General features: G+C 57.3%; 1 protein-coding gene across 1 annotated transcript in view; it reads left to right on the plus strand.

Annotated features, from left to right (window-relative positions):
* Window positions 1-413: 413 nt before the first annotated feature.
* Window positions 414-15,205, plus strand: part of ZBTB16 (zinc finger and BTB domain containing 16) — a 184,505-nt gene continuing 169,713 nt past the window's right edge. Inside the window, exons 1-2 of the mRNA XM_039229242.1 lie at window positions 414-485; window positions 3,418-4,774. Of these exons, the coding sequence (XP_039085173.1) occupies window positions 3,507-4,774 (1,268 nt within the window). The 5' untranslated portion in view covers window positions 414-485; window positions 3,418-3,506. The remainder of the gene's footprint in view (window positions 486-3,417; window positions 4,775-15,205) is intronic.

The following is a 15,205-nucleotide window of genomic DNA, read 5'->3' on the forward strand; positions in this document are numbered from 1 at the left end:
ATGTCAGGCGAAGCCCGGAGCGCGGCGCGCCGAGCAGGGAGGGGAGGGGAGGCGGCGGAGCGGAGGGGAGGGGAGGGGAGGGGTGGGGCGGGGAGCGCGCGCGGGCTCGGCCAGTGCGGGGGGGCGGGGTGGGCGGGCTGAGCCCGGGGACGGCGCGGGAGGGGGGAGGGAAGGGGGGCAGCTGTGGGCAGCGAGCCGGGCTCGGCCGCCAGCACTAAAGATGGAGAGGCGCCGGGGCCTCGCAGGGGAGGGGGCTCGGCATTGACGTGGGACGCGGCGGAGGCGCCGCAGCCGGTGGTGATTTGCTAACCTCGCAGCAGAGAGGAGTTGAGGGCGATGAGAGCGGGTACTGCGAACTGCTGGGCGATGCCGCCGCTGCCGCCGTGATACCGAGAGCAACAGTTCCCAGCAACACCCCTCCCCGACACAGGCACACACCCCCAAGAGGCACGCACACCCACCCCGCAGCGCCCGGCTCGGCAGCGGTGAGTGAGGGGCCGGGGAGGGGCGCGCCGCCCAGCCGTAGGCGCGCGCCGGGGCGCCCCGGGGCTGGAGAGGTCCGAGGGGCGCGCTCCCTTCGGCCGCTCGGCCGCCGGGCTGGTCCTTATTTTATTCGGCTTGTTCCTTTCCTGCCGCGGCAGCCGTCGCCACCGCCGGTTGGGGGTCGGCTAGGAGGGGAGCCCCGGCTGTCAGCTTGGGCGCAGCTGCCTCCCCGACCCTTCCGCCCTAGGGCACGGTCGGGGCGAGCGGTGGGGGGCAGAGCGGTCTGCCGGGGCTTGAGGGCGCGAGCGGAGGGCTGGGGAACCGGAGGCATTGTAGCCCCAGCGGCCGGCGGAGGAGCCCGGAGCCGGTGGGTGCTCATATGTATGCGGACCGGTGCGCGGGCGCGATAGGCTTGTGGTTTATTTGTGTTTATTCGCCGGCCGGCTGGGAAGCTAGAATCGGAGGCTCCGAGGAGTGGATCTGGGGGCGTAGGGGAGCAGGACTCGGATTCCCTTGGGTCGTCTTTCTCTTTGAAAAACGTGGTGGGCTCTTTTTTTTCTGGATTGGACTGGACTCCCCACCCGATTTGGGGGGGGGAGGGGCGGCCGTGGCGGAGCCCCGGAGGGTCCCCGGGGCTCCGGGCCGTCCTCGGCTCTCGGCGGGACCGGCCGTGGCACCGGAGCCGGCCGTGCGCTCCCGGCCGCGCTGGGTGGGAGCCCCGGCTCTGCACCTGATGCACTCGGGATGCGTTGCCCAGCCTGGCGCGCCGGCGGCTCGCTCGCGCAGCCCCTCGGACGCTCCCGCGTGCTCTCCAAACGCGCGCCGTCTCGCCCGCCCGCGCACCCCCCGGAACGCACCGACGCGCGGGGCCGCGGCTCGCCCGCCCGCTCCCCGGGGCGCTCGCAGCCTGCCGCGGCCGGGGGTCACGGCCCTGGGGCGGAGGGGGCGGGCCGGCAGACCCCCTCTCGCCTTTCCTTCCACCACCACTCGCTGTCGGGCTTTTGTGCTTCCCCTTCGCGGCGGGGCGGGTCCGCCGCCTCGCGCTCTCGCCCCGGCGTCCAGCCCGCCCGTCGCCCCGGTCTCTTTCGCTTTTCCTCCTTCCTAAGCCGGCTGCTTTCCCCTCCCTCCCCCCCAACCCGCCGTCGGGCTCCCCGGGAAAAGTTGCTTCCCCAAGTTTGCTGAAGTCGCTTCCAAGTCTCCGGGGGGGGGGGGGGGGGGGGGGGGGGCTGGGACGGGGGGCGTGCGAGAGCAGGATCGATCCCCGGAGCTCCGGCGGGTTAGCGCCGGCGTTCCCCCGCGCCGCCGCCGCGCTGGGCGCTGCAGCCGGCGGGTGGGGGGCCGGCTGGCCGAGAGCACCCCGATTTCCCGCAGGCCCTAGGGCCCTTGCTTTGGGGAAGGAAGGAATTCGGGTAGCTCAGCTTCCATTCTTTGGATTGCCCGTCCTAGTTCCCCCAAGCCCCTAGGTCTGAAGGAAGGCGCGCGGTGGCAAGGCGCTCGTGAGTGGCGCTTCCACTCTTGACGGCCTAAGCCCCCACCCCAGGGTGGGCAGCAAAAGTGTCTTGACCAGCCGTCTTGTTAACCCTTTCTGCGTGAGATTTGCGGCTCCGGAGCCAATAGGGCTCCTTCTGGGGGCGGAGGCAAGCAGTGTTGGAAGAGGCAGCCAGAGCCTGTGCTGTGCTTGGCTTCTGGTTCATTTCACTGCAGCGTTGGCCTCGCAAGGCAGAGGCTGGGGGACGCCTGGGTCTGCGTGAGGCCTAACACTTGCAACCGGTTAGGGGGGCCCGGAGCCCTCTAACTGATCCCAAAGGATACTTTGGGAGAGGGCTTTGTCTCCCAGCCTGTACTCTCTTCATACTGGTTGTAACTCACATGGTTGACCCTGGTGCCAGAATCACTTCTGGTGCCTTCACGCAGCGGCCAGCATCGATTGCTGCTCCTGGCACAGGACCTGGGAGCCTGTGGGACTCGCTTGGGAGTTCACGTACTTAGCGCGTGCACTCCTGGCTATAATAGGGGTGCGTGTTTCCTACGATCTCTAGGTATCTTGTGACGCACTCTCCTACAACTTGTAGACCTTCCGTCCACTCGGCACCTGTGGTCAGGGGGTAGATGCAGCACCTCCTATAAGTATGTGCACTCGTGTTCCCTCACTCTCCCTGGCTGCTGTGTGCACACGTGCCCAGGCACACACACAGTCCAGATTTAGGATTGCGTCTCCAGTAGCTCTGAGGCACCTATGAGTGGAAGTCAGCCAGGCTAGCGTGGGCGTTGTGTGTGTGTGTGTTCCTGTCGTGGCCTAAGGAGGGATCAGGGTGGAGGGCGGTCCATCCCTTGCAGCCCTGAGAAGAGAGGAAGGGCAGAGGCCTAGGAGGCGTCGGCCGACCATGAGATGGGCCAGAGGAGAGCCCTGGCTTGCGGATTTGTCGGGGTTGGGCCTGCAGGCTGCCAGCTCCAGGTAGGCCTGTGCATGCTCCTCCCGCTGCCCCAGTGAGGCGGGATTTAGAAAAACTTTGTTTAGAAGATGAGGTTTCCCGCACGGGGTTGAGAGTGCGATGGATCACTTTAGTTGGCTAAAGGAAGGGGTTAACCTCGGACTCCTGTAGAGCGAGTGCCGGGCACTTCCTTGTGATGCACGTTGGCCATGTGCAGGAGCCCCTCACTCTCAGACGCAAAGAAGCGCAGGAGTCCTAGGATTTCACTTCAGTTCATCTAACAGACGTCACAGAGCAGCGAATGAACCAGATGCTGTGACAGAACCTGGTCTTCACCCTCTGTTCCCCGGGCCTTGTCAAGGCAGATGTGCAGAGTTCCAGGAAGCTTCTTCCTCCCCTTCTGTGTCGAGTTCTTGCTTTCAGGGACACTAACTAATCTGTCTGTTATTCTCTCCTCTCTTTCTCCGTGCCTCCCCCCCCACCCCACCCCAATCCCCTCTAGCCCTCTCGGTTGGCCCAGGAGACCCACCCGGCCCGTCACGCAGAGCCAGGAAGGAAAGAGAGCCTCATGCCTGAGCCGAGGGGAGCACCATGGATCTGACAAAGACGGGCATGATCCAGCTGCAGAACCCCAGCCACCCCACGGGGCTCCTGTGCAAGGCCAACCAGATGCGGCTGGCCGGGACGCTGTGCGATGTGGTCATCATGGTGGACAGCCAGGAGTTCCATGCCCACCGGACCGTGCTGGCCTGCACCAGCAAGATGTTTGAGATCCTCTTCCACCGCAACAGCCAGCACTATACTCTGGACTTCCTCTCGCCAAAGACCTTCCAGCAGATTCTGGAGTACGCGTACACGGCCACGCTGCAGGCCAAGGCGGAGGACCTCGACGACCTGCTGTACGCAGCCGAGATCTTAGAGATCGAGTACCTGGAGGAGCAGTGCCTGAAGATCCTGGAGACCATCCAGGCCTCCGACGACAACGACGCGGAGGCCACCATGGCAGACGGCGCGGCCGAGGAGGAGGAGGACCACAAAGCTCGGTACCTCAAGAACATCTTCGTCTCGAAGCATTCCGGCGAGGAGAGCGGGTACGCCAGCATGGCCGCTCGGAGCCTCCCTGGACCCATGGTGGACCAGAGCCCTTCCGTCTCCGCCCCGTTCGGCCTTTCGGCCATGAGTCCCACCAAGGCTGCGGTGGACAGTTTAATGACCATAGGACAGTCTCTCCTGCAGGGAGCTCTTCAGCCCCCCGCGGGGCCCGAGGAGCCGGCCCTGGCCGGGGGCGGGCGGCACGCCGGGGTGGCTGAGGTGAAGACGGAGATGATGCAGGTGGACGAGGTGCCCGGCCAGGACAGCCCCGGGGCCGCCGAGCCCAGCATGGCGGGCACCACGGGGGACAGGGTTGAGGAGCGGGGCAGAGAAGGGCCTGGGACCCCCACTCGCGGCAGCGTCATCACCAGCGCCCGGGAGCTGCACTATGGGCGCGAGGAGGGCGCCGAGCCGCTGCCGCCCCCGGCCGAGGCTGCCCAGGGCCCCCCGGGTCCCCCCGAGCCCCCTGCGCCCCCGGCTGAGAAGCCTCTGGGCATCTATTCTGTGTTGCCCAATCACAAGGCCGACGCCGTGCTGAGCGTGCCGTCTTCAGTGACTCCTGGCCTCCACGTGCAGCCCGCCCTGGCCGTGTCCATGGACTTCAGCACCTACGGGGGGCTGCTGCCCCAGGGCTTCATCCAGAGGGAGCTGTTCAGCAAGCTGGGCGAGCTGGCGGTGGGCATGAAGTCGGAGAGCCGGAGCATCGGGGAGCAGTGCGGCGTGTGTGGGGTGGAGCTTCCGGACAACGAGGCGGTGGAGCAGCACAGGTAGGGCCCTCGCAGCCCCGCGCCCCACAGCCCGGCCCCGGGCTGCTGGCTCCTGACACCCTGCCTCTGCGTCCAGCTACTCCCCGGGGCCCGGCTCCCCTGTCCTCCCTGCTCTTTGTGAACAGACCCTTTTTCTAAGTCCTGGGGCGGGGGTGGGGGGGGCGTGGGGGGGGCGTGGGGGGGAGACACATGTTTCAAATGTGCTGAGAGGGCCTCGGGTGTTTCCTAAGCGCTGGGGACCTCACCGGGCCTGCTTCTTATCACGCTCTTTCCTCTCCTTTTGCCTTCGGGCTTCCTTTTAATTTTTCTGCTGTTGGGTCCTGTCCCCTTTGCGGGAGTGACTGATAAACTGGAGGAAGAGGAGAAGCAGGATTGAGGAAGAAGGTCTCCTGTGGCCCGGATCTGGCCACGTGGCTGAGTTTCAGGCACATAGATCCCCAGGTCCCCAGACAGTGCTCCCCACAGCTCCGGAGCGCAGGGGGTGGGGGTGGGGGGTTGGGGGGGGGGCTGGATGCTGCCTAAACCATGTGAGCCGGTCCTGGTGAACCTTTCTCACCAGGCACGCTGCTCCCTTTCCCTGCTCATTCTCTGCCCTTTGCCAACACGGTTAGAGGGAGTTGATTTAAATTCTAGAGGGAAGGGTGGGTATGGGAGCCTGGGTCATCCCGTCTCTGCTCACGTTGAATGGAATGCGACTTCGGGCCAGCATTGGCTCCCCTCTGGCCCCTGTCTCTTTCTTTGTGAAATGACCATATATTGAGCTCTCAGGACGTGCCTGGTTCACTACTAAGTGCTTTACGCGGAGTCACATTTTTGTCACGGCGGTCCCCTGAGGTGGGGGTGCCCTTCTTTCACGTAGGAAGATGCTAAGCCCTTTTCCCAGGGTCACACAGAGTCAGAGACAGGGTTCAGGTGTGAGCCTCCTTGTACTTCGCTGGCCCTTGGAGACCCTCAGTGCTGAAGAGGGTCATGTCTACAGAACCAGAGGGTTTTGAGAATTGCTCCTAAGTAAATACGGACAGGATCAGAGTGGGTTTGCTTTTCCCTTGCATCTGCTGTGACGATACGCCCGTTCTTTTACCCTCTGGTCCCTGGGTCGGGTGAACGGTGTCAGGAAATCCAATTTTGTTGTCATCCACGGTAACATTTCCTGCACACCCTCTTGGCCACTGTTTTGCCGATCTGGGGTGGATTCTTCACTTGAGCGACCCTCTTTTTCTACCCGCTCCTGTTGCTCATTCAGGTACAAGAGGGGGCATGAGTGAGAGGGTGGGGGGGCAGGGCGGGCACCTAGGGGGTCAGCAGTTACCCCACGCCCAGCCGGAACCTGCTCCCACGCCGCCTGATCCGCTGCTTTGAGACCTACCTTGCGGAAAGTGCCGCTGAGCTAATTGTAGCCGAATTTTTCCGGTGGGTGCGAAAAATAACCGCCGCTGAGGTGTGCCTTCTCGACGCTTGCACCACCCAGAAATAGACTGAGGCTGTGTTTGTTTTTGCTCAAACTTTCCTAGAGAGGAAACCCCCCTCCCCAAACTTGACCAGATAGATTTCTCATCTTCTCCGGATGTGAATTATTTCAGATAGGTGCTATGGGAAATGGGGTCTGGTGGAAAGTACTTTTGCATCTGGCTCTCCTCTGGTCCTGATTGCGTCTTCACCTGGGAGGGCCACGGAAGATCCCACTCTCCCTTAGGGGTCCAGGCTCCCAGTCTGCGGGGCCCTTTGCCCTCCTGGGGAGAGGCGGAGGCCTGGCTGTGTTGCGCTCCGCAGAGCGTGGGCCGTGGACCTAGCCACATCTCACCAGGAGAGCGTGGTATAGTTATGTAACCTTTACGAGTTTTGTTTTACTCTTAAAAATGGAGATGGTCTGCAGAGCGTGGTGCTGCATCAATGAAGGAGCATCCAGAAATCCCTAGAGCAGTGGGCGACACTGTGTGCCGGTGACGGACTGACCCACCGGTCCCCATTTTTGTTCACGTCTCCACATTGCCCCCCTTGGCATCTAGATTTCTAGAGTGTAGTGTCCACAGAGCTGCCTTCCACTGGGGCTGTGCTAGCCATGAGGCGGTGCAGAGAATGTCCCTGTCCCTAGGAGCTTATGACGGCGAGGCGCTGGCCCAGGGATCCTTGGCTATGGGCTGCTGGCATGGGCAAAGCGCTTTTGACCGAGAGTGGAAAGTAAGCTGGTGCAGCCCAAGAAACTGGAGCCGAGGGCAGTGCCCCGCGTGGAAAGCTGTGCGGACTGAAGAAAGCCGGGAGGGGAGAAAATGTTCCTGGGGCTTCTCAGCCCTTGCTCGCCCTGGCCGCCCGTTGGCTCCTGATCAGATGCACTTCGTGGGAGGCTTTTCCTCTCTCCCTCAGAGCTCCTGGGTTAGGGTGCTACTTCCCTAATTCCTGTTTCTCACAACCACTAGTACAAACAAAAGGAGGAGACAAAACAATTAGAAGTCGGGACGCTGTGCAATTAAGTGGAAACATAGCAGTGATGAACGTGGCAAAGTAGCAAGCTACAGGTTTTATTTCGTTTTACTTTTAAGCCATAGACTGAAGTGTCCCTGGAGATTGAGTCCAGGGGAAATTAACTGTTGCCTGTATGGCGTGGGGAGCGGGAAGGCTGGGAAGTGGCGCAGGAGGGAGAGGGCCTGGTACGAATCCCGCGACTGGCATCCCTCGGTCCCAGGCTGCAAGAGCCTGTTGGCGCGACTCACAGACAGAACAGAACAGCGAAGTCGTGGTCTCTGCATTGCTCCTTGGCGAGGCTGTGTGGGCAGCATCCTCTGCAGTCACAGACTGATGGAGAGACCGGACAAAGATACTCCTTCCGTAAATTAGCTGGGGCTCACTTACCTGAAGGGTCCAGAAGGGCAGCAGACCTGAAAGACCAGCAGCATTCTCCAGGCAGATGCAGGAGCAAGGTCTGAATGCCACAACCTTCTCCAGCGTGCTCACATCACAGGGGACAGTATCTGAGGGAGGCAGGGTCACAGCAGGCTTCTGGAAGATTGGCCTCTCCACTGCGTTCATCTCTCGTCTTTCTCTCTGTCTCCAAAAGGCTGGAGCTGTTGTGCGCGTGGGCTTACCTGGATCTGCTCTAGGGACCTGCTCACCTGGGTCAGGTGCACCTTTTCTTTCTCGGAGTTCTGTACACGTGCTGTTAAGATTACAGGGGGCAGTGTTGCTGTCTTAGGTGTGAACAGTCTTCATTCGTAGCCCTCAGCCTCCCTAGGCTCCCACAGCCCGGCCTGAATAGGTTTCTGAGTCAAGTGCTGCAGAATCAGAGAGTGGGGTCAGGTCTGCCAGTTAGACCAGCCACAGGGCGTATCCGGCACACGCACAGTAGGAACTCCGGCCTGGGTCTCGAAGAGATGCTCGGGAAACACAAGGAATGATCTCAGCCAGCTCCCGGGACCCGTGTCTGCAGCCCTTCCCAGAGGCTTCCTGGGGCCAGCTCTAGGGTGCGCGGGCCACACAGTTGAGATGACAGATTCTGCCTGGCTCTTTGCCTTGGTCTGTCTCAGGTGACCAGCTGCTCTGTTTTCAGTGGTTGACCATGTAGAGGGCCAGCAGCTGTTGACCTTGGTTTCGGCCACTTTGGGGAGTTTAGCGGTTGCCCTTACTCTCGGTCGCCTTTCCTTCTTCTGCTGGCTTTAGGTGCCTCTGAGGTCAAACCAAGCTCTGCTCGTGATGCAGCCGTAATATAGCGCTTTTTATCAACTGTAGCACTTTCTTCTTGGCAAAGCACTTTTAATGACTTTCTCAGCCCGACAGCCCCCTCCCCCCCGCCAGTGGGTACAGGTCTGTCATTCCGCATCTGTGAATATAAAGTCTGAGAAGCTCTGAAAGCTGAAAGGTTTTGTGCAACTCATTTAGTGGCAGAACCTGATCTGAACTGATGTGAGGCTATATTTATCCCATCTACTTTGAATATTCATATGTTTTGCTGCAAAAATATTAATGTGTTTGATTACAGAGTGCTCCCCTAGAGTCCCTGGGACTGGCAAATACCATAAGACCCGTGGTACCTTTCTGAAGTCTGAGCAATTGAGATTTCTGGAGCACCTGCGGGTTTTGGATGATCCAGTGGGATCGTGGACCACTTTTAGCCCCAACCTGCAGACGAGGAAACTGAGCTTTGGAGCCAATAAATGACTTGGCCAAGGTCACAGAGCTATAAATGGATAGAGTCAGGAGCCCAACTGGCCTTCTGATTCCCCATCCCGAGCGCTCTGCGCCAGGCCATATAAGCACATGGGCATTGCCATTCTGGGTCAGGTCCATCTGACCTAGTCTCTGGGTGCCAACACCATCCCTAAGATACCACCGTCCGAGGCTGTAGCCATCTTCCTTGACGTCAATCCTAAAGGTCAGGCGGAGCCCGACTTCTCTGAGTAGCTATTTATGGCTGTTCTGTCATTCACAGATTTGCCCAAATCCTTTCTGAATCCATTTCTATTTCCAGGAAGTGGCCTTTTGGGGGGTGATGAATGACTTAACGTTTAAAACCTCCCGGACTCTGGAAGTCTTGCCTTTGGAGGGGTCGTTAGTTGTGAGGTTGGAAGGATGGCGGGAGGTTTCATGGTGGTGCGTGTGGCTGGGGAGTGGGCTGGGCCTCTGGCCTCAGCTCCCGGGATGTGGGGCGCGGGACCACTGTTAGTCTCTTTCTCACCTGGAGCCTCATTCCTTGGTTTGTAGAACTCGGTGGTTGGAGGAGCTCTTTCTGGATTGTTGAGTTCTTAAAGAAGTTCTGCCCCTTGCGTGTGTACTCACTCCCATTCTTATGAAGTCCTTTCAGCTAATTGCATTTTGCTCTGTTTTGGAATCTGGGTTGGCAGTCAGCCAGCAAACACAGGCCGGGCGGGGGGGTCTCTTTGATTTGATCCTGTCCACCCTTTGTTTTTTTAAGACTTTTACTCGCATAGGGTTACGGAGTCCTCTGGGATCTCGACGACACTCTGGGAAATTCTGAAGATGATTTCTTCTATATTTTATTTCCAGTGGAGGGAAGTGGCCAGGTCTTTCATCTCCGTATGAAAAGTCCCATTTACATTTGCTGTCACTGTCGGACGGAGCTGCTAATTGCTGGAAGCAGAGGAAGAATGTTCAGCTCAGCCACACGTTTTCCTCCTGCTTGTTCTAGAATCTTGGTTTATGAATCTTTAAAATCGTGATTATGGGGGCGCCTGGGTGGCTCAGTCAGTTAAGCATCCGATTTTGGCTCAGGTTGTGATTTCACGGTTCGTGGGTTCGAGCCCCGCATCGGGCTCTGTGCTGACAGCCAGCTCAGAGCCTGGAATCTGCTTCAGAGTCTGTGTCTCCCTCTCTCTCTGACTCTCCCCTGCTCTCTCTCTCTCTCAGAAATAAAAATATTTAAAAATAAAATAAAATAGCAATTATCCTAAACTGTTAAAATCAAACTCCATTCACAACTCTCCTTTCAGCTAATTCAGGAGACAAACCTTTCCAATCAGTTTTAATTTTTTTTTTTTAATTAATGACTTTAAAACCAGTCCAACTGACAGCCCGAGGATGAGAGCTCAGAATCTTAATAAATGAATACAGGTGTGTCTCGGCATGCCTGTTGGAGGATTCCAGAACATTCCTCGGTAACAGAAGGTTTTCAAGGTTCTGTTTCAGTGGCATTAGATGAAAGCCCTGACTCAATGGCAGTTATTTTGGTGGAAAGAAAAACTGACCATGGCAACCCCACCTTCCTACCTCCGATGTTTTACTCATAGCACATTAGCAAAGTGGACTTACCTGGGCCACAATCCTGATTTTTTTTTTTACTGCTTACCAAGCTGTGTGACCGTAGTGATGTTACCTAACCTCTCTGTGCTCCCTGATAAAACGGGAATAATGACCGTACGGTCCCACTGGGTTGTTACATGGATTAATCAGCAAATACAGGTCAAATGCAAGGAACGGTAACACGAAGTAAGTGTTCACGCGTGTTTGCTGTTGTGTTTCTATTGCTGTTGTTGTGAAACAGGGCACACTGGCAGAGCAGGGTAGGAAGTGTGTTCGTGTTGGGCCACGTCCTGCTTTCCCCGCAAGGTGTGAGTTCACCGTAAAAACCGTGGCCCAGGCACCATATGGGGCTGGGGCACCGTGAGCACCCGCGTTCCCCCCCCACCCCCCAGAAGCTGATCTCCTCATACCCTGGTGGCCAGGGTACTCTTTGTCCCATTGACCCGAGGCCTGATGAGTCATTCCAGTTCTCATTTAAATTTAGCCGGGCAGCACTCCCCTGGCCTCCGTTCCAGCTGCCAAGCAGGCTCACCCAGTCCTGAGAGCCCGTGCTTGTGGCTGGCCAGGCACATCGCTGTGGTCGAGGCAGAGGAGCACAGACCCCAGCTGACTGACGGCAGTCCGGGGTCGTGGCGGCCGGGCCTTCCAGAGCGCCTTCCGCTCCCCTCCCGCCCCCCCCACCAGTGCAAGATGCTTCTGATGGTGGGTTTGGCAAACAGCATTTTCAGTGCTTGGTACATACCAGGTTCTGTGCTGAGTGCATTCAGAGGCAGACTGACACGCCCTGGCTGCGCTGTAAGGGGGACATTAGTTGTGAATTCCCTGAAGGGCAGAGGGAAGCATGAGAGGTGAACTGACGCGTCCCACCATGGGGCCGGGGCTTGTGCTCAGGGCTTTGGGCTCCACTGTTTTTTCCATAATGCCCTGCTTGGGCCAGCGGCCCCCGATGGAATCAGAAGGGAAGGGGGCATCAGGAAGGACCGGCTCTGTGTTTCCCGCAGTCGGTGACCAGGACGCTCATCGCTCGGTCCCCTCTGGCCTCCCCGTCCCCTCGGGTGGCTCGCGAGGAGGAAGGTAGCACGGGGGCTGCTTACTTCAGGGGGTTCAGGGCTTCCAGAGTCGGGACCACATGAGTCCCAGGAGAACCGTATCTTATCATCTCATACGGACACAGGGAGACCAGCTTCGGGCGATGGGGCCCTTTTTTGCTGACTCAAAAACCAGAAAACGGGAGAGAAAAAGAAACTCACTTACAAAAATAAAAATTCCACACTGTTAATTTCATGCCAGCATAATCAGAAATTCCCCTTTCTACTGTTTCCCCTTAAAAGCCCCAGTGTCCTTATTATGCTGGCTCCGTCTGGAAACACTACGGTTGGGTTTTGCCTACGTGAGGGTTGTGTCTGCAGCTGCTGGCGGGGGACTCGGTACTTTATTGTCAGTATGGAAACTTCAGCTGAAAGCTCGCCGGGACCTGCTCAATTCTAAATGCCTAGCTCGCGGTCGACTCTGACCTCAAGACTTCATTTCCTTCGGCAGGAATGGATTGGACTCAGTTTGCAGCAGGAAGAACCCAAGTTAGCTAGGAGGAAGAACTTTCCCAAAAAGCAGGACATCGCTGGCTGAGTTATGAGAAGTCTCAGTCACAGAAATTTTGATGAAGAGGAGAAATTGTGGGCCAGTTAGAAGTGGTGTTTAGACTTCTCCCCTCTTTGGGGCCATATACTATTTTTAATAATTAAGAAAATGTGTATTAATGTTTATTTGTTTTTGAGAGAAAGAGAGACAGAGCACAAGTCAGGGAGGGGCAGAGAGCAGGAGACACAGAATCCGAAGCAGGCTCCAGTCTCCAAGCTGTCAGCACGGAGCCCAATGCGGGGCTCGAACCCACAAACTGTGATATCATGACCTGAGCCCATGTCAGCTGCTAAACCAACTAAGCCACCCAGGTGCCCCCTATTTTTAATAATTTAAGAAATTTTTGTAAATGTTTATCTGTTTTTGAGAGGGGAGGAGGGGGCAGAGAGAGAGGTAGAGAGAATCCCAAGCAGGCTCTGTGCTTTCAGCATACAGCCCGACGTGGGGCTCGAACTTATGAACACTGAGATCATGACCTGAGCTGAAATCCAGAGTTGGACTCTCTTTAACATTTTTAAAATTTAATTTATTTTTTACATTTACATCCAAGTTAGGTAGCATATAGTGCAGCAATGATTTCAGGAGTAGAATCCTTAAAGCCCCTTAACCATTTAGCCCCCCTCCTTCCCCCAACCCCTCCAGCAACCCTCCGTTTGTTCTCTAGATTTAAGAGTCGAGTCAGCTCCTTAACCGACTGAGCCACCTAGGCTCCCTCGGCCATTTATTAACTTTAAAATATTATTTGTCGGGGGCGCCTGGGTGGCTCAGTTGGCTAAGCGTCTGACTTCTGTTCAGGTCATGATCTCATGGTTCATGGGTTCGTGCCCTGCATTAGGCTCTGTGCTGACAGGTCAAAGCCTGGAGCCTGTTTCAGATTCGGTGTCTCCCTCTCTCTCTGACCCTCCCCTGCTCACGCTGTCTCTCTCTCTCAGAAATAAATTAAAAATAAAACATTAAAAAAATAAAAAATATTATTTATTTATTTATTTTAAGGCTGTTTATTTACTTAAGTAATCTCTACACCCAGCCTGGGACTCAAACTCATGACCCCAGGATCAAGAGTCATACGCTCGTTTTTCCTACTGAGCCATTCGGGCGCCCCTTCAGGGCCGTTTCCATCCCCCATCAGTCGTCAGTAAGGACTTGTACATGTGCACAGGCATGTCAGGAGTGAGAGAGATACACTGCCACTGACCATTGTCTTGGTGGCGGCAAGCTGTGACGTCAGAGAGCCGTGGGTGTGAATGTTGGCACTGCCTTGTGAGCTTGGACAAACGACTTCGCCTGTCAGCCTCTCCTCCTGTGAAGCGAGGTTAGCCCTTTACGTCTCAGTGTGGTTTTAAACATGTTAAACGAGGTACCAGGTGACATAAAGCACACAGCAGGGACTCGCATGTGAGGCCGCCTCCCTGCTTCCCACTTCTTTCGTGACCCCAGCCTGACGGGGGGGTGGGGGGCGGCTCTCTCGCCGAGCCCCCCGCCACCCTCACCCGGTGCGTCCGTCTCTAAGTGGATTAGCTGAGCGTTGTGATCTTAATGCCATTAAGCATGTTGGCACAACTCCCTTTGCCGTAGTGAGAAGCAGATGTGGCTGACCGTAATGGCCCTCGGTGATCCATCAAGGCCTGGAGTCGCCGGTGGGGGGACATTATTAGTGTTAATTCGGGGGAGTCTTTCATGGTAGTTGGGGGAAATGCGGAGGGGTTGTTTGAAATGTATTTACTTCAGCCCTTCCGCAGGTTGGATGCTGTTGGGGTCTACTGTGGCTCAATGCCGCCCCTCTCCCCCACCCTCTCTCGAAATAAGGCCCCCCCCCGCCCCGGCCCTGAAGCCCAGGCCTGATTACTTCCAGAGCCAGAGAGACAACCTCGCAGGCTCTTGTTTCTTGCCGATGCACCTTATTAGTAGCACCTGGCATCATAACCCGCTAATGGGAACCAGCGCTCTCCGCCTGCGTGGCCAGTGACAAGTAGCCCCGTCAGCCGTTGCTCGCCGTGCGAGGAAGTCCCTATTAGCTTTATGGTCCGGAGGACTTGCCCTGTTCAGGAAATGAATGTTGCCGCTAAAGGTCCGCGGCCCTGACCCTGGCTGCGTAACCTGTGCGGCCGGGGAGGCCCCGTCAGGATGCTTGGGATTTCAGCCCCTCTCTGGCTCTTGTCATATGTAAAGAGGGAATCACTGTGGTATGTTGCAGCCTTGAACTTTTGATTTATTCAGTGAGGGCGACTTAACCGTTTCCATGCCTGGAGGGCTGTGCAGGGGCCCCCCTGAGCTGAGCGTGTGCCTTGATGGGCGTGTGGAGCCTGGGGGTGGGCGGGGGAGGGACCGCCATGCGTGGCTGTCCCCCGAGAGTGGGTGTGGGGGGGATTTCAGGGGATGATGATTTGCTGGCTTTTCCACTGCTGTAGTGTCAGAAGTTTCTAGAAGTGTTGGCTGCAGACTGGTGGGCAGCTGGGAAGGAAGCGTTGGGTCTGCAGTTGAAGCTGGGCTTGAATTTATCCTCGGACTCTTAGAAGCTCTGGGGCCGAGATGCCTAACCACCTGCTTCCTCATCTCTGAGAGGAAGTTCTAACGTGGACTTCATCGAGCTGTCCTGATCTTACCCATGGATGGTGCATTTGGATCTACACAGCCCAGGGGCGGGCACGTGGCATGCTCTGTGGCTGTCACTGAAAGGTCTCTTTCTTCCTCGTTGTAATGTTATTTAAGAATTATTTTAATGTTTATTTTTGAGGGAGAGAGAGACAGAGCATGAGCAGGGGAGGGACGGAGAGAGGTAGACACAGAATCCAAAGCCGGCTCCAGGCTCCGAGCTGTCAGCACAGAGGCCGACGCGGGGCTCGAATCCACGAACTGTGAGATCATGACCTGAGCCGGAGTCGGACGCTGAACCGACTGAGCCACCCAGGCGCCCCTGTAACGTTATTTTTTAAAGACTGGAAAGGAAGGCCTAGTACTTTTTCCCGTCTAACCTATAAAGATGTTCCTCCTCATCACAGCCTTGGAACCAAAGAGAAGCTACCTAGTTTTTCCTCCTTTTGCGTG

Source organism: Hyaena hyaena, unplaced genomic scaffold, assembly GCF_003009895.1.
Source record: "Hyaena hyaena isolate Hyena2069 unplaced genomic scaffold, ASM300989v1 scaffold_36, whole genome shotgun sequence".
NCBI lineage: Eukaryota > Metazoa > Chordata > Mammalia > Carnivora > Hyaenidae > Hyaena > Hyaena hyaena.